The 19,396-nt window shown below is 50.4% G+C and overlaps 2 protein-coding genes across 2 annotated transcripts in view; both read right to left on the bottom strand.

The window, feature by feature from the left end:
* LOC103303903 (zinc finger protein 470-like) overlaps positions 1–9,453 on the bottom strand; it is a 30,389-nt gene extending 20,936 nt beyond the window's left edge. The window contains exons 1-2 of the mRNA XM_054710093.1: positions 9,439–9,453; positions 8,801–8,872 (exon numbers count right to left, since the gene is read on the bottom strand). The gene's annotated coding sequence lies outside the window, so the exon portion shown is untranslated. The remainder of the gene's footprint in view (positions 1–8,800; positions 8,873–9,438) is intronic.
* Positions 9,454–10,083: 630 nt separating this feature from the next.
* LOC129147554 (zinc finger protein 28 homolog) lies at positions 10,084–16,884 on the bottom strand. Its single transcript, XM_054710092.1, has 6 exons — positions 16,662–16,884; positions 15,205–15,296; positions 12,017–12,143; positions 11,811–11,906; positions 10,644–10,807; positions 10,084–10,092 (listed from the first exon to the last, which is right to left on the bottom strand). Exons 1-6 carry the CDS (start codon positions 16,879–16,881, stop codon positions 10,084–10,086), a joined length of 708 nt encoding a protein of 235 aa, XP_054566067.1. The 5' UTR covers positions 16,882–16,884.
* Positions 16,885–19,396: the final 2,512 nt, after the last annotated feature.

Below are 19,396 nucleotides of genomic sequence, written 5' to 3'. Positions count from 1 at the left end.
CCTAGGAGAATGCCAGGTGCCTTGCAGATGTAGAGAACAGAACAAAACTAGGATGTGAGGAAGCAGAAGTCATTTGAATGGATCAGAGCGACAGGTAGAGAGGCAGCAACTTTTAGGCTTCTGCCGAAGGATGACTCCTCAATTACAACTACCTCCGGTCCAGGAGAGATATTCCATGTAGTTAACAGTGGGTGCCATAAGGACCCCACCCAATCAACATGAGTACTGACGGAAAGAAAACACACATTCGGGCCACACGGAAAGCCGAATGTTGACCCTGCACCTGTCCTTGTGTCTCAAACCACACCCAAAGAATGAAAAAGTCTGATTGGCTTACCTGAAACCATGTGACTGGCAGTTCGCCAGAATAAAGAATGAAGAATGTGAGAGCACCAACAGAGAGCTAGAAAAAGTGTGTGTGTTAAAGACAAAAACAGATTTCAATGTATATACTGAAAAATATATACACAAACATGCAATATACACTGAGTGGCTGGATTATTATGGTCTCTGAACGCATAATAATCTGGCCACTCAGTACATATCCTATATAATAAAACACTAATATGCAAATTGTCCCCTTGACCAGGAGTTCGACCAGCAGGCAGGCTGGCCAACCACCCATGTCCCCTCCCCCTGGCCAGGCTGGCCAAACCCCACCCATGTACGAATTCATGTACCGGGCCTCTAATACACACACACACACACACACACACACACACACACACACACACACTGAGTGGCCAGATTATGCGTTCAGAGATCATAATAATCTGGCTACTCAGTGTATATACATGCAAAGATATATATCTATATATCTATATATTCAGTATTAATTTAGACTCTACAACTACAAGATCATTTTACATATAAGGTTCTGCAAACCACAAGTTTTATTTAACAGATTGTGGACGGAAAACTCTCCACAGAAGTACACATAGGGCTTAACCTTTTAATACTGATTGGACAATACAGGACTGAATAATTACAATTTAATCTGCTTGGCGGGACACTGAAGTCCTTCTTGTCATAATTAAAACATTCTGCCATAAACATTATTTACATCCCTATTTATTCCAATAGGGTAAAATTTACAGACCTAGAATTAGTTTCAAGAGAAATGCACATTCATGTCGGTAAGTCTTGTATTACTTTCCAAGAAGATATGAGACTCACTTACACAGCTAATGATGAACAAGTGCCTGTTTTCCCCCCGCTGGTACCAGTACTGGTGGTATCCAAATTTCAGATTCTGACCCATCTGAGAGGCAAGACAATTTAATGTGTAATGGTTAAGAGCTTCACAAATTTGTTCCTGTGAATTCTTCAACTGTGACGGGACTATTGGTATACACTGGCAACTCCTTCCCATTGCTTTGTCTGTGAAACAGCACTTGGCTCCGAAATGACAGTTTGTTGTTGTTTTCTCCATATAAGTTGTTTATATTTTCTACCAATTGTCTTTCATACCCTTTTGGTGCCTTTCTCAATGCTGAAGTTTTACATCTTTATTTGGGCTAACTTGACTCTCTACCAATGTGTTCTAAGACTCCATGTTCTGCTAAATAAATCCAGCTGTATTATATACAATTGTATTACATTCCCCTGGAAGGTGTAAATTTGTTTTTTTCTTTTTTTGGAAAGTAGACAATGGACTGTCCAACATCATTTCCCCAAAAATAAAAACCAGTCTTTTTACATAACAAAATCTCAAATGCAAAGAAACTTATTGTTAAAATGTCTGGCTATACTTGACAAATTATCTTTCCTCGTGTGGTTTAAAAACAACTGTCCAAGTAAACATATCCTACTGGGACTCTGTTGGGAAAAACACTTTACAAATATTTTAGTAGTATCGAGTGTTTCACCTAGAAAAATATATTTCTTTTTATTCACATTTTATATTGTTCAATATGGTTTAATAGTTTCCTATCACCTCTATTTGAAGTCGCTTGACACACTTCAATTATTTGGAGAAATAATTAGAACCTTTTGTATATTACTTCTCTGGGCTACAGCAGGGGTGGACAAACTTTTTCTGTAAAAGGATAGTAAATATTTGAGGTTGTGCAGGCTGTATTTTCAATGTTGCAGGCACTCAACTCTGACCTTGTAGAGTGAAAGCAGCCAAAGGCAATATGTAAAAAAATAAAATAAAAAATGTGTGGCTGTGAGCCACTAAAACTTTATTTACAGACACTGAAATGTAAGTTTCACATAATAGTCACATTGTCACAAAATATTATTCTCTTAACTTGTCCAACCATTTAAACATGTTTTAAAAATTTAGGTCATGGGCCATACCAAAACAGCCAGTGAGACTCTGGCCATGAGTCAGTCTGTTCACCCCTACTCTTTTGTTGTTGTTGTTAATCCTCACCTGAGGATAATTTTCCATTGGTTTTTAGAGAGTGGAAGGGAGGGGGAGAGACATTGATGTGAGAGACACACATTGATTGGTTGCCTCCCGCATGAGCCCTGACCAGGTGCCGGGATCGAGCCTGCAACTGAGGTATGTGCCCTTGACCAGAATCAAATCCGGGACCCTTCAGTCCTCAGGCTGACACTTTATCCAATGAGTCAAATCGGCTAGGGCTGCTGATCCCTACTCTTAATGAGTATACCTCAGGTTAATGGTTCCTGGAAAGTTTAAGAGAACTCACTCATGAGTCCAGGTGACTTTAAATAGATCAAATCTTGCCAAATTTTCTAATTCTCGAGTAACATGTCTGTAGTTTTAACTTTATTCATATAAAGCTTGCGTTTTTCTGGTCGTTCCAGGTGGCCTACTCATCCATATTCCCTACACACTTCCTAAGACTGTTGTCAGATGTAAAGCTGAATTTTCTCACCAAGTGCACCTTACATTTATACAGATAAGGTGGAAACCCACAACACGAACTCAGCAAAATGGAATCAAGTTTTAAAGCAACATAGGCAAAGCTTCATTGACTTCTCCAAACTCCTGTTCCCAATCTAAACTCTTGTTCCGCCTGGTCTTGTGTTATGCACCATTGTTATTCAGAGCTAACTACGGAAATGCTTCAATGTCCCAAAATAATGTTCTTCAAGGAGCTAAAGTCACTCACACTTATTGTGGACGAGGCACTGTTCTAAGAGCATTTTAGGCAGTAACCAATTTAGAGGGTGTCGTGGCAAGTTTTTACATCAAAAGTGAGTGAATTACATTCATACCCAAACCAACCTGACTGCCATGTGAAAAACAAGCTTGTAGAGGACAAAAACAAAAGAGCAGAGAGACCAGTCTGTACACTACTGGAGTAGTCTAGCTGAAAGAATGATATTGAGTCTCCGGTGATGGGAGTCAGGATGGATTCCAGAGATATTTAGGAAACAGGTCCACAGGACTTGACCTCGAAGGTAAAGAAGGGCGTGTGGATGACTCTCCGGCATGAATTCGCTGATGAGCGAAGTGTGTACTCTGCCTGAAGACTTTCCTGCTTTTCTTGTAGTTATAGGACCTCTCTCCAGTGTGGACTCGCTTGTGTTGATTAAGGTGTCCAATTTGGATGAAGGTTTTCCTACACTCCTTGCATTCATACGGTTTCTTTCCAGAATGAATCCTCTGATGCACGCTAAGGGACTGACGATGGCTAAAGGCTTTGCCACATGCAGTGCACTCATAAGGTTTCTCTCCAGTGTGACTTCTGCGATGACAAATCAGGGAAGACTTTGTCTTAAATGCCTTTCCACATTCAATACATTCGTAAGGCCGCTGGCCCGTGTGAAGCCTCTGATGTTGAGTGCAGGATGAGTTATCACCAAAGGCCTTCCCACACTCGACACATTTATAGGGCTTCTCTCCAGTATGAACTCTCTGATGTTGAATGAGGTGTGTGGTCTGGCTGAAGGCTTTTCCACATTCCTTACACTCATATGGTTTCTCTCCCGTATGAGTTTTCTGATGCTGTGCAAGGTGAGCCTTCTGGGTGAAGGCTTTACTACAAACTTTACACCCATAGGGCTTCTCTCCAGTGTGAATTCTCTGATGAGTGGCGAGCTGTGAACTGATGCTGAAGGATTTGCCACATTCCCCACACTCAAAGGGCTTCTCTCCAGTATGAATTCTCAAGTGACTAGCGAGGTGTATATTTTGCCTAAAAGCTTTCCCACATTCTTTGCACTTAAAAGGTTTCTCTCCAGAATGCACTCTTTGATGTTGAGTGAGGGATGCGTGATGGCTGAAGGCTTTTCTACAAACATCACACTCGTATGGTTTCTCTCCAGTATGAATCCTTTGATGAACAGTAAGGGATGAGCCGTACCTAAAGGATTTGTCACACACATCACATTTGTAGGGTTTCTCTCCAGTATGAATTCTCCTATGTTGATTAAGTCCTATGTGGTCACTGAAGGCTTTCCCACAGTTGATGCATTCAAAGGGTTTCTCCCCAGTATGATAGTATCTCCAGTGACGAATAAGGGATGTATTCTGTATGAAGGCTTTCCCACAGTCAATGCATTCATAGGGCTTCTTGCCAGTGTGACATCTTTGATGTCGGGCAAAGGATGAGCCATCGCTAAAGGCCTTTCCACACTCGTTACATTTATAAGGTTTCTCTCCGGTGTGAATTCTCTGATGAACAGTAAGAGATGAGCTCTGGGTAAAAGTTTTCTTACATTCATTACATTTGAAAAGTTTTTTTCCTGTGTAGATTCCTGTATGTTTTATCACCACTGTATTTTTGGGGAAACTTTTCTTAATTGAATCATGATTATGAACTCTTTCTTCTGAAACGTTCAAAGGGAACCATCTTCCAGATTTGTTATACATACGCTCTCTTTCTTTAGAGAGGGTTTTGCTATTAGTGATTGTCTCTTGCCTGAATTGTGTCTCCTGGCCTACCAGCTTCCTTTCAAACACACCCTCAGAATCCCAATTTTCTCTGAAAGTGGAACACTCCAGATTAGTGCTTATAGTTCTGTCTGTTACCACATCAGCAAATAAATCCTGCTTTGGAAATAATTCCCAGGTCTCATGTACAGATTGTTGGCCTGAAACATATCAAGAAAACAAATAGTTCCTTTATCATGGACTAGAAAAAAATATGCTAAAAAGAAAACTGTAAATGGATTCACTAAATGGTGAATTAAACCACATAAACTATGCATTTGTAAAAGCTATTGCATTTAAACATGCAGCCTACAATGTATATGAGAGACCCCAGACTGAATCCATACAGGAACCTCAGGAGACATGAGTAGAAGAAAATATATATGTGGATTGGTTACATATCAAAAGAGTGGGAGTGGAAAAAACGTTTTGCAATCACACCACCTAAAAATATACCCTATGACACTCACTGACTTCAATTTGTTCACTCTCTATCCATCTTGCTTTGGATGACACAGCAGTCATCACATCACAAAAGTTGTTCCAGGAAACATGCCAAACGCACAAAAAGAGACTGTACTCTGTAGCGTGCATTAGGAGTATCTGAAAGCCCGATTATTGCCCTACGGCCAGAAAATGATGCTTCTGTAAACCGTATTTTATTTGAGTAATTTCAACAAAAGTGACATTACCAGTTGATGGCCAAAGCTCAGTCCACTGACCATTTGTTTACTTCCCATAAGCCTGATAAAACCTTCGCTTCTTTCCTGGCCATGTAGTAAGGATAGGGTCTTGCAATTTAATTTCTCATTTTGAAGAGATTGTTTTTACAATAATGGTGAGTCTTAATATTATAATTAATTATGCTCAGATATACTATTGATAAAGTATGTTTTATCTCGTACTTTAAGGATATAGGGAGGAATGTATATATCTGAAATCCTTTTGCTAAATCAGTTAGCATATACCCAAAATTGTGTATATGCATTTGTATCTTAATAAATATACATAGATGAAATTGTATTGGGAGATGATGCAGAGAGACAAATGTCTGTAAAAAGATGATGGTAAGATAGAGAAAAGGAAAACTTCTTTTTTTAAATGATAAATAAAACCACTGAAAGCTTTCCTTCTTAGATCAAACCAAACAAGGATGCCTCTTTCACTACTTCTATTCAACACTGGTCTGGAAGTTCTAGCCAGAACAATTAGATATAGAAACAAAATTTGTCGATGGTATTATCTCATATATAAAAAACCCTAAAGAACTCACAAGCAAAGTGTCAGAGTTAAATAAGCTAATTCATCAAAATTGCAGGTTACAAGAGCAACACACAAAAATCACTACATTTGTATACACTCAGAATGAACACTATGAAAACAATTCCATAAAAAAATAGCATTAAAATAAGAAATTAGTTAGGAATAAATTTACCCAAGGATGTGCAAGACTGATGCTGAAAACTACAAAACATTGCTCAATAAAACTAAGGAGAGCTAAATAAATGGAAAGACATCTTGTGTTCATGGATAGGAAGACTCAACAATATGTCATGGGTAGGAAGAGAGCAAGAAAGAATTAAGTAAGCAACAGAAAGGAGACCAAATGTAAAAAAAGAAAAGGAAAAAAGAACCAAATGTATTATTTAATATATCTATTAATAAAAAGAAAAACTAAGAGTAAAAGCGGTCAATGGAGTAAATGCTTCTATTAAGGAAGATACCACCCAATTTAAACTACTGTACAGCAAGAAACATCATGCAAACTTTAGAGACCACACAAAACTAAGAAAAAATGTATCACATTCACAAAACAGGACTTACATTCATACTATATAAAGGCAAGAAATTAGGACCCAATAGAAATGTGGGTAATGAATATGAACGCCAAATGGATTTAAATACATACATTCTCAACACCACGAGTTTCTGGGAAATAAATATTAAATAAAACTCAATGTTCACTCAACAAAAATTAAGAAAAAATTAAGAAAACAAAACGCACCAACCAACCAAATACTATTGGGGGAGATGTTTCTCACCAATGGCTTAGCACTATATCCATGAAACTTTAAAAATATGTATACTTTGATCATGCAAAGACATCTGTGCAAACAGGACCACTTTTTAAAAACTGGAAAAGACCTAAATGTTCAAATGTCCTCAATAGTAAGTCAGTTAAGTGAATTGTGTCTATATACTATAATATTAGACAGCCATTAAAAAAAAAAGAACTACATGTATCAAGTTTCTAAGGACATAAACAGAAGGAGATATCATAAAAGAATACATGAGGCTATGTAAAAATTTCCTAAGTTTTACATTTTTAAAAGGTCTACTTAAAACAAAAACTCTTATTACCATACGTGCGCTGGTGGGGGCATGGCCTGCGGGGATTGGCCCACCGTGGGAGTGCACTGACCACCAGGGGGCAGCTCCTGTGTTGAGTGTCTGCCCCCTGGTGGTCAGAGCACATCATAGTGACTGGTCAACCGGTCATTCTAGTCACTCCGCCGTTCGGCCGCTGGGCTTTTATTATATAGGATGTGAAAATAGTTTGAGACAATACACCAAAAAACTAGTAAGCTTTACAGAAAAGTCCCGGAGACTATGAAAGACATGAATAGATAAGTGGGTGTAAATGAGAAACATTTTATAAAAGGATAAAGAGAATAACCAAATCCAGGGAAAGTATTCAAATGTTTTTGTAATAAAAAAGTAACTTTCGGCTAGAATCTTTCTTCAAATAATGAGTAAGCCTTTTCATCACGACTGAGCATGCACTACGATTCCCACTGTGTTAAAAATATGTGTTTATCGTGACTTGAAAGGGGTCCAAGTTGCTTTGATAACACACTGTGTTTACAGGGTCATCCAGACAGGTGATAGGATTACATTTTCCAAACCGTTATTTGTCAAAGAAATTTCTTTTCCTTCCTTCGTGTATCAAACAAGGAAGGGACTCCCCACCACTGATGCCTTCCTGCCATCCGACTTCCGCCCACCCTGTCCAACTGCAAGAACGCTACCGGATCCTCTCCTTTGCCTCTGCAATGCCTTATGGGAAATTCTGCAATTTCTACCTCATGCCAGTTATCCATGAATATGTCTTATCCTCCTGTTGTTAGAGTAATGGTCTGAGTAACATATTTGCAAGCTCCGTCTCTCTCCAACCACCTGCCAATGCCAGGTAGAGTGGCCTCCTCAATGAACTGTCCATTTGTGGTTCTCACAGGAATGGACGGCAATGAAGTGAAGGGGCCTCTGACCGTGGAGGAGGAAACCTTGGGAAGACAGCTCAAAAGCCCACCGGGTCAGGAGAAGGCCACTGAGGAACAGAGTGGCTGATGCACGTCCGAGTGGCCAGACACGGGAGGAGGGCTACCGGCATGAGCCACCACCCAGGAGGAGGAGGAGGAGGAAGAGGAGGAGGAGGAGGAGGAGGAGGAGGAAGAGGGGAGGAGGAGGGGAGAGGAGGAAGAGGAGGAGGAGAGGAGGAGGAGGGGGAGGAGGAGGAAGAGGAGGAGAGGAGGAGGAGAGGAGGAGGAGAGGAGGAGGGGGAGGAGGAAGAGGGGGAGGGGGAAGGAGAAGGAAGGGGGGATGAGGAGGAGGGGGGGGAAGGAGGAGGAGGAGGAGGGGGAGGGGGAGGAGGAGGGAGAGGGGGAGGGGAGGGAGAGGGGGAGGGGGATGAGGAGGAGGAGTGGGGGGAAGGAGGAGGAGCAGGGGGAGGAGGAGGAGGGGGGGAGGAGGGAGAGGGGGAGGGGAGGGAGAGGGGGAGGGGGAGGGGGGGAAATAACTTGGAACAGGCAGGCCTCATTTTCCCTCCAGCCCATAGGCCTGGGTAACGTTACTCCTGTGCGTAGCATGGACCCGGCGGCTGGGGTGCTCTGCCCGCCCCCCCCCCCCCCCCCCGTGAAGGCACCCCCATGCCCGCCTCCGGCTCACCTGAGCAGAGGCCTCCCGCCAGCTCGCCCTGCACCAGCCGAGAGCGCCAGTGCGGCCTGGAGACACGGCGTCCTGCGGGAGAAGACGTCCGTCAGCGCGGCCTCTGGGAACCCGCCCCTCGGCTCCGAGAGAGGCGTGTCTGTCCGCACCCACCCGAGGGGCAGGAAGGGAAGTGAGGCCCACAGCTCAGAGCCCCAAGCCCTGAGCTCCGAGACACCTTCCCACTCCGCCAGCCAAGCCCTCAAGCCACAGCTACGGCTCAGCCCGCGGACCCCCGCCACCCAGGACCCCCTCCGCCGCCCAGGACCCCCTCCGCCACCCAGGACCCCCTCCGCCACCCAGGACCCTCTCCACCACACAACCCCCTCCGCCACCCAGGACCCCCTCCGCCGCCCAGGACCCCCTCCGCCGCCCAGGACCCCCTCCGCCACCCAGGACCCTCTCCACCACACAACCCCCTCCGCCACCCAGGACCCCCTCCGCCGCCCAGGACCCCCTCCGCCGCCCAGGACCCCCTCCGCCACCCAGGACCCTCTCCACTGCACAACCTCCACCACCGCACAACCCCCGCCACCGCAGATCCCCCGCCACCCAGGACCCCCTCCACCGCACAACCCCTGGGCTGGAGGGGCGCTCACCTGCCTCCAGGTCCCGGTTCCCTGTCACATCCTCACAGACACGCCCCCGCGCCGGGCCTGGCTGCGGGCAGGAGTCGATGGCCGCAGGCGTGATGGTCGCCAAGCCCTGAAACGGCAGGGACGCTGCTGGGACCAGGCCATCCCGGACCCCGGACCCCGGACCCCACCGCGGCTCTGGCAGGCGGCCGTGCCCCTGGGGGAGAAGTTCCGGGTGCTGCCGGTCACAGGAGACCCCCTTCTCCGTGGGAACTGTGCGATCCTGTGGAGGAGGAGCTCCCCCCGACGGAAGGCTGCCCCACTCAGGGGTGCCTGGGGGCTGGGAGGACGGGGAGAGCCCGCTGGGTCCCCTCCCAGCAGCACCTGCTGGAGGAGGGCCTGACCTGAGTGCACGTGTCTGTGACTCACTGACTGAGCTTTCCTGGGCGGAGCCTGCCTGCAGGCGGCGCTGCCTTCAAAGGAGAGCTTCCCGCCTGGCCGGTGTGGCTCAGTGGGTAGAGCGTGGGCCGGCGGACCCAAGGGTCCCGGTTCGATTCTGGTCAAGGACAGGTAGCTTGGTTGCAGGATCCTCCCTAGCCCGGGGCCTGGTCGGGGTGCATGCAGGAGGCAACCAACCCATCGCTGTGTCTGTCTGTCTTGCCCTCTCTTCTACGCTCCCTAAAAGTCAATGGGAATCATCCTGGGCGAGGACTAACCACGACCGACCGCGAAGGAGAGGTCTCCCCCGCTCAGGGCAGGCCCGGCCTCCTCCCTCCTCCTCCCTCCGGCGCAGGACGCTGTGTCCGGGGGTCCGAGGTCCGCCGCCTGTGCTGCCGAGACAGGCAGCTGTGCCCGGGAGCCCTCTCTGCCGCCCTCCACGCCTCCTCCTGCCGGCTGCCCCCCACGCCCTCTGCCCCCCACGCGCGGCCTGACTCACCGGCTGCCCCCCACGCCCTCTGCCCCTCCCGCGCGGCCTGACTCACCGGCTGCCCCCCACGCCCTCTGCCCCCCACGCGCGGCCTGACTCACCGGCTGCCCCCCACGCCCTCTGCCCCTCCCGCGCGGCCTGACTCACCGGCTGCCCCCCACGCCCTCTGCCCCCCACGCGCGGCCTGACTCACGGGCTGCCCCCCACGCCCGCTGCCCCCCACGCCCTCTGCCCCCCACGCGCGGCCTGACTCACCGGCTGCCCCCCACGCCCTCTGCCCCCCACGCGCGGCCTGACTCACGGGCTGCCTCCGGAGCAGAGCCTCGTCCTCCCGGCGCTGCCTCCGCACGGAGCCCTGCAGGCGGCAGGCGGCCCCTCTGTGCAGCGGCGCGGCCCTGGACAGCTGACCCTCACTCGGCCCCTCCTCCGCGGGCACCTCCGGGGCCTCTGGCAGGGCCTTCCCGCCTGAAAGACACCCCGACAGGAAGCGGGCTTGCACGGGGTCAGGTGAGGAGCACTCCACCGGCAACCAGAGGAATTCATCCTCAGGGGAGCGATCATGGGGAGCTGTTCCCTGAGTAACCAACCTCCCATCCCCCGTTTCCGGAGCTTTAACTGCTCCATGGTGAGCCTCCGCACCCAGATGCTGACCGAGCAGGCACACCTGCTGTCAGCGGGAGGGGGGAGGGAGGACTGGGAGGTCAGAGCAGAGAGCTCAGAGGGCAGCTGAGACGCAGTGTGGGAGGACAGACGGGGGAGGAGGGAGGACTGGGGGGTCAGAGCAGAGAGCTCAGAGGGCAGCTGAGACGCAGTGAGACGGGGAGGGAGGGAGGCCACAGGAGGAAATGTGGTCTAATCCTTACTTGAGTTTACTCAGCAACACTCGCTTTGACTCTTCCTCCATTTTATTCAACAAAAATGTCTTCTCTAGCTCACGAGCCTCCTGCTTCATTGCTAATAAAATGACTATCACCACGGCTGCTCAATGGAGACCTTGCAGGAACGCCCCACCCCAACCGTCCTGAGCCACCCCAGGTGTACCTCTGGCCCGTCCCGTCCCCATCGCCTGTCCCTCTGAAGGATGGCCGGTGACAACTGTTGTAAAATCCCATAAGCCAGTCCCTTCCTCAAAGAGGAATAAGGCAGTGAACAGGACACGGCGTCAGGCAAACGGGCGCTGAAGACCAGAGAGGCCACGGGAGTCCCACTGTGAGGGCGGGAGGGGGCCGGGGAAGGCGCCCGGAGCGGAGGCACGCAGCCATGCTTACAGGGACAGGGGAAGCTGGAGAGCAGAGACAGCGGCTGAAAGCGGGGGGTGTGTGTGTGTGGGGGGGGGGGAGTCCATCCCAGGAGGACGGACTGGCCCTCCAGGCCCCGAGCTCAGGAGCCTCCTGCTGACCCCGCCTGCCTGAGGCTGCTGACCTGTGACCCCCAGGGAGGAGCCTCCCACCTGGTCTCCCCAGCTCACCTGGGCACCGGCCTCCTATCGGCCTGTTCTTGGCCACGCCGGGCGCTTCCCTCCGCTCCAAGGAGGAGATCACGTCGGGCTTAGAGCGGCAAAGCCCTGAGGGACAGACAGAAGCGGGAGGCGGTCATGCGGTGGGTGTGTGCGGGGAGAGGGCGGGCGGGCGGGTGCTAAGGGGGTCGGGGCAGTGGGACACAAGGGGGCCGTACCCAGCGACACCAGGTTCCGGTAGTTCTCCAGCATCACGTCTCGGTACAGGGCCTTCTGGGCGCAGCTCAGCCGAGCCCACTCCTCCAGGGAGAAAGCCACGGCCACGTCCCCAAACGTCACAGCGCCCTGGAAGGACAGACCACGTTTCTGCTCGGCCGGTGCGCGGGCCCCTCGTGACGGTGGCTGCCATGGACTGCACGGTGTCCCCCAGAGTCGAAGGGGGAGGTGCTAACCCCAGGCCTCCCCAGTGTGAGTGCATGTGGAGGCAGGGCCCTGGGAGAGGCGAGGAAAAGTTCAGTGGAGTCACGGGGCGGGGCCGTCAGCAATCGGACTGGTGTCCTTGGAAGAGGAGGGAGCAGCAGCAGGAAGGAGGGAGCAGAGGCGGCAGGAGGGGCGGCCTGCACGCTGAGCAAGGAGGCCCCAGGAGAACCAGCCCCCCCCCCCCCCCACACACACCCTGAACTTGAACTTGTGGCCACCGGAGCCGTGAAAAAAGAAACTGCTGATGCTCTAAATTTCATACCTACTGTTTTCTAATACAGTTACTCTTAGAGAGAGAGAAAGAAACAGCGATTTATTATTCAACTTATTTATGCATTCATTGGTTGATTCTTGTATGTGCCTGACCAGGGATCGAACCCCTAACCTTGGTGTCTCAGAACAATGCTCTAACCCAGTGATCGGCAAACTCATTAGTCAACACAGCCAAATATCAACAGCACAACGATTGAAATTTCTTTGGAGAGCCAAATTTTTTAAACTTAAACTTCTTCTAACGCCACTTCTTCAAAATAGACTCGCCCAGGCCGTAGTATTTTGTGGAAGAGCCACCCTCAAGGGGCCAAAGAGCCGCATGTGGCTCGCAAGCCGCAGTTTGCCGACCACTGCCCTAACCAGTTTGGCTCTGCGGACTGAAAGGTCCCAGGTTCGATTCCGGTCAAGGGCATGTACCTTGGTTGCGGGCACATCCCCAGTAGGGGGTGTGCAGGAAGCAGCTGATTGATGTTTCTCTCTCATCGATGTTTCTAACTCTCTATCCCTCTCCCTTCCTCTCTGTAAAAAATCAATAAAATATATTTTTTTAAAAATAGAAAAAAGGAGCCCTGGCCGGTTTGGCCAAGTGGATAGAGTGTCAGCCTGTAGACTGAATGGTCCCAGGTTTGATTCCGGCCAAGAGCACATGCCCAGGTTGTGGGCTTGACCCCCAGTAGGGGGCTTGCAGGAGGCAGCCGATCTATGATTCTCTCTTATCATTGATTTTTCTCTCTCTCTCTATCCCTCTCCCTTCCTCTCTGAAATCAATAAAGAAATATATTTAAAATAAAAACTAAAAAAAAAAACAAAACAGAAAGGAGGAAGCGGGGGGAGGGAGGACGCGCCCTGGGCTACCCCCATGGCCCATCACGCACCAGGACGTGAGGAAATGGGAACCAGCCCTCAGCACAGGCCTCTTGAACTGAGTATGTTTAGCACCCCCATGTTCACTGCAGCATTATTTGCAAATTTAGCCCAAATATGGATGCTACCCAAGTGCCCGTCGGTAGACCAAGTGGATAAACACGCCGTGGCACGTTTACACAACGGACTCTTACTCAACCATAAAAAGAGAGTGAAATCTTGCCATTTGTGACAACCCGGATGGACCTGGAGGGTATCACGATAAGTGAAATAAGTCAAGATGGAGGGTGGAGGGGGAGGGCGCTGGGTAAAGAAGTTGAAGGTATTAAAAAGTACAAATTGGGCACTAGCTGGTTTGGCTCAATGGGTAGAATGTTGGCCTGCAGACTGAAGGGTCCTGGGTTCGATTCTGGTCAAGGAAACATGCTAGGGTTGCGGGCTCCATCCCCAGTAGGGGGCGTGCAGGAAGCAGCCAGTCAATGATTCCCTGTCATCATTTTTTTAAAAAAATATATTTTATTGATTTTCTTTTACAGAGAGGAAAGGAGAGGGATAGAGAGTTAGAAACATCGATGAGAGAGAAACATCGATCAGCTGCCTCCTGCACACCCCGCACCGGGGCTGTGCCCGGAACCCATGTACATGCCCTTGACCGGAATCGAACCCGGGACCTTTCAGTCCGCAGACCGACGCTCTATCCACTGAGCCAAACCGGTCTTGGCTCCCTGTCATCATTTTTTAAAAAATATATTTTTATTGATTTCAGAGAGGAAGGGAGAAGAAAGAGATGGAAACATCAATGATGAGAGACAATCACTGATTGCCTCTTGCACGCTCCACACTGGGGACCGAGCCTGCAACCTGGACATGTGCCCTTGACCGGAATCGAACCTGGGACCCTTCAGTCCACAGACTGACACTCTATCCACTGATTGGCCAGGGCTCCCTCTCATCACTGATGTTTCTCTCTCTTTCCCTCTCCCTTCCTCTCTGAAATCAATAAGAAATACATATATATTTTTTATACATATATATGTATATATATATATATATGCATGCACACACACACACACATATATATAAAGAAGTACAAGTTGGTAGTTACAGAGCCGTCACGGGATGTAAAGTACAGCATGGGAAACATCATCAATAATATTGTAACAGCCCTGACTGGTTTGGCTCAGTGGATAGAGCGTTGGCCTGCGGACCGAAGGGTCCCAGGTTCGATTCCAGTCAAGGGCATGTACCTTGGTTGCGGGCACATCCCCAGTAGGGGGTGTGCAGGAGGCAGCTGATTGATGTTTCTCTCTCATCGATGTTTCTAACTCTCTCCCTCTCCCTTCCTCTCTGTAAAAAAAATCAATAAAATATATATTTTAAAAAATAATAATAATATTGTAACAATTATGTATGGTACCAAGCAGGTACTGGAAATGGTGTGTGTGTGTGGGGGGGGGGGTGTCACTTTGTAAGTTATGTAAACGTCTAGTCACTGTACTGTGCACCTGAAAGTAATACGATAGAGCACGTCAACTGTCATCTACAATAATAAAAGCGTAATACACTAATTAGACTGGACGTTGTTCCGGAAGAAGCTGTGGCTGCGGGGGGCTGAGGCAGAGTCAGCTTCTGCAGTGGCGGGGGCCGAGTCCCTTGTACGAATTTCGTGCATTGGGCCTCTAGTTGAAAAATAAAGTGAAAAAGTGACCTCAACAATTAAAAAAATAAACAGTACGCAGTCCAGAAAAGCAAGGGTGCACTTCAGCGAGGAGACAGGAACTTAACTCACCTGGGACATGACTTGGAGGTCATTTCCTGTCCCTACAGCCTCCTGCGTGAGCCTCCGCGGCTGGAGAAGGGCGGGGTCCCTGCAAGGCAGAGCTGGGGGGTGGGGAGGGGGAGAGAAAGGAGTGGTCAGGTCTACAAGGTTTCAAATCACCAGCCTGCACACGCTGGGTCCCAGGGCAGTCTTCCCCAGGCACGCTCAGAAAGGGCTTCCGCTGGCTCAGGGGTTGAGCGCTGACCTATGAACCAGGAGGTGAGGGTTCAACTCCTGGTCAGGGCACATACCCAGGTGGTGGGCCAGATCCCCAGTGGGGGGTATGCAGGAGGCAGCCGACCCGTGATTGTCTCTCATCATGGAGGTTCCCCTCTCTCTCCCCATCTCCCTTCCTCTCTGACATCAATAGAAATGTCCTATATAATATCCTACATAATAAAAGCCTAATATGCAAATCGACTGAACAGGGGAACTACCAGTCGATATGACACACACTGACCACCAAGGGGGCAGACGCTCAGTGCAGGAGCTACCCCCAGCCCATAGGCCCCAAGCCAACCAAGGTCCCTGCAGAGGGAGGTGACCTGCAGGGGGCGTTCAGGGAGCAGGGCCAGCGAGCTGGCAGTGCCAGGCTGGCCAAGGCGGGTGCCAGGGAAGGGGGGGAGTGGGGTGGGGCCGATCGCCCCGCTGGTCGCCCCACAGATAGACCCTGATCGCCAGCCGGGCCTAGGGACCCAACCTGTGCACAAAGTTCGTGCACTGGGACTCTACAATGAGTGGCCAGGTAATTATGATCTCTGAACACATAATAATCTGGCCACTCAGTGTGTGTGTGTGTGTGTGTGTGTGTGTGTGTGTGTGTGTGTGTATATACACACCGGGCCTCATATATATATGTGTGTGTATGTGTGTGTATACATGTATGTATATATATATAAATACACACACACACACACACACACACACACACACACACACACACACACACACGAGGCCCGGTGCATGAATTCGTGCATGGGTGGGGTCCGGCCACCCTGGCCACGGGGAGGGGACATGGCGGTTGGCCAGCCTGCCTCCTGGTCGAGGGGGCAATTTGCATATTACCTTTTATTCTATAGGATAGACACGGAGTGGTCAGATGATTATGCGTTCAGAGATCACCATAATCTGGCCACTGGGTGTGTATTTAATAAAAAAGAAAGGGCTTGGGCAGGTGGAGAACCCAATACCGGCACCAGCAGCATGAGGCCAGCTGTGCAGGGGCGCTGGGATGGGCCCGTTACTCCCGCGGCGACCACGGGAGGGGCGGGGTGTCCGTCTCCGGGAGCACGGGATCGGGGTGCCTGGCGAGGTGACCCGGGGCCCAGCCCAGTCCCTCCCGGCACCGCAGCCGATGCTCTGACTCGCGTTCAGCGCCCAGACCTCTGGGTCCCCGCCCCGCGAGGGGGTGAAGGCGTCCCCCTCACCTCTGTCCTCAGGCCCCGGGGTCGCCGGTCGTCGCTGGCCCGGGGAGGCGAGGCCGTTCCCGGAGCGCGGCCTTCCCGGGCCTCGGCGGCCCAGAGGGGCCGGGGTCGCCGCCGTCTGGCCTCGGCCCAGCCCGGGCTTTGTGCGGGGGCCGCCGCCCCGGGCCGGACACCCCAGCCCGCGGGACCCCCCGCTCCCGGCCGTCCTCGCTGCGCCCCGCATGACCCCGCGGACACCCTGCCCACTCGGGGCACCACCCCCCGGCCCCGGCCCCCCCGCCCCGCCCGGACCCGGGCCGGACCTAGGCCGTCCAGCCCACCACCACGTACAGCACGCAAGAGCCCACAGCGCGACGCCGCCGGAAGTGGGCGTGTCCTCCTCCGCCGCGCCCTCTGGGAAATGTAGTCCCGCTGAGGTTGCAAAGGCAGCCAGCAGAACAGACTGCGAGTGGGAGGTCCAACCCGGGTTGACTTTACCTCCTTCAGTGACACCCGCCCCGCCCCCCGCCAGGGCCGATTGGTCCGGGCCAGACGGGTACTAAAGGCCACCCCGAGTGACAGAGCCGCGCCCCAGGGGATTCTGGGAGTCGGTGCCTGGGTTGGAGCGGTTGCTAGGCTGGGCAGGTAGGGGTGGGGAGCTCAGGTGGGCTTCTATGGGGTGTGGTTGTCGACAGAATGGGGAACAGCAACGCAGGGCAACGCAGGGACTCCGATGGCATGTGGGTGTGAGTGTGTCTTCTTGTGCCTGGAAACCACCTTTGACCCCAGGAGGCCCCTTCTCCCCGGATGCTGCGACCTCCCCACCTGACACACCCACCCTCCCAAGGTGGCTCTCCTTGTACTGGGTGTGAGCAAGCTGCTGCTGCTTCTACTTCTTCTTTTTTAATGATAACGTGGAATTATTGACATTTAGTTACCCATGATGTTAAGTTAAAAAACAACAAATTATAATATACTATAATCTCATTTTTTGGTAAAAACTAGAGGCCCGGTGCACGAATTCGTGCACCAGTGCGGTCCCTCGGACTGGCCTGTGGGATCGGGTCGAAACTGGCTCTCCGACATCCCTTGAGGGGTCCCAGATTGTGAGAGGGTGCAGGCCAGGCCGAGGGACCCCACTGGTGCACGATTGGGGCAGGGAGGGAAACAGGAGGTTGGCCAGCCGGGGAAGGACCGTGGGAGGGCTCTAGGGTATGTCCAGCCTGTCTTACTCAGTCCTGATGGGCCGGACCCCAGCAGCAAGCTAACCTACTGATCGGAGTGTCTGCCCCCTGGTGGTCAGTGCACATGATAGCGAGCAGTTGAGTGGCCTTAGCATATCATTAGCATATTACCCTTTGGTTGAATGGATGACTGGACGACCGGTCACTTAGCATATTAGGTTTTTATTATATAGGATAGTTAAGTATACAGATACGTTGACTGAAATGTTACTAGTGGTAGGATTATGGATGATTTCATTTTCTTCACAACACTCCATACTACCTGAATTTAAAAAATAATATTCATTTGTCCCAACATTTTTCTTCCTTTTTAAAAAAATATATTTTATTGATTTTTTTTACAGAGAGGAAGGGAGAGGGACAGAGAGTTAGAAACATCAATGAGAGAGAAACATCGATCATCTCCCTCCTGCACACTCCCTACTGGGGATGTGCCTGCAACCAAGGTACATGCCCTTGACCGGAATCGAACCTGGGACCCTTCAGTCTGCAGGCCGACGCTCTATCCACTGAGCCACACCGGCCAGGGTTGGATACATTTTTTTTAATGGACAGGTTTTATGCCTGTCCTGTGAATAAATGCCCACCAAAGACCAGAGGAGCTTCTCCTATTCTGACATTTCCACACGTAGAAGCGATCCCTGTCCCCTCCAGGGTGATGTAATAAAAAACACTATAATATCCCAGAATCAAAGAGAAAAAGGAAGAAGGAAGGAAGGAAGGGAGGCAGGAAAGGAGGGAGGGAGGAAGGGAGGAAGGGAGGGAGAGAGGGAAAAATGAAGGGACTGAGGAAGGAGGAATAGAGGGAGGGAGGAAAAAGAGAAAATAACATTGGCAAAAACAACCCTTGCCAGTGCCCAGAGACGGTTTCCTGGTGCAGCAGCGCCATCGTGTGGACAGAATCACCAACTACAACAGATCAATGTCCTGTAAACAGATTCCCGCCCCCCTCACACCTCCCCACCCCAGTTATTCTCCTTCCCCCTGACATCCCCACTCAAGGGCAAGTCAACTTAGATGGAATGAGTAGAAATCAAGGGATCCACCTCTAACCGGTGTGGCTCAGTGGATAGAGCGCCAGCCTGCGGACTGAAGGGTCCCGGGTTCGATTCCAGTCAAGGGCATGTACCTTGGTGCAGGCACATCCCTAGCAGGAGACAGCTGATTGAAGTTTCTCTCTATCCCTCTCCTTTCCTCTCTGTAAAAAAAAAATCAATAAAATATATTTTTAAAAAATCAAGGGGCCCAAAAGGCCTTGCTCGTCGAATGAAAATACCAGTATACTCAGGGCTGAGGGTCAGCTCAGTTTTACATGAAGGAGTGGGAGCTACCCTTTCAGGAAAATGTTACCCCTTCCTCTGCCTCCTGAAGAGCTTCTATCTCAATGGGGCTTTTATTTTTTTTAAGGTTCCCCCGAAATGCCCGGACCCAATGCATTGTGTTTCGGCCAAGATGAAAGCTGGTGCTGTCTGCCGATGGAGGCAGCTACCCAGACCCATGCGGTTACGGTCAGGT

This window comes from Eptesicus fuscus, chromosome 21 (genome assembly GCF_027574615.1).
Source record: "Eptesicus fuscus isolate TK198812 chromosome 21, DD_ASM_mEF_20220401, whole genome shotgun sequence".
NCBI classification, from domain to species: domain Eukaryota; kingdom Metazoa; phylum Chordata; class Mammalia; order Chiroptera; family Vespertilionidae; genus Eptesicus; species Eptesicus fuscus.
Note: the sequence above shows the minus strand (reverse complement) of the source record. Positions and strands in the feature narration are given on the sequence as shown.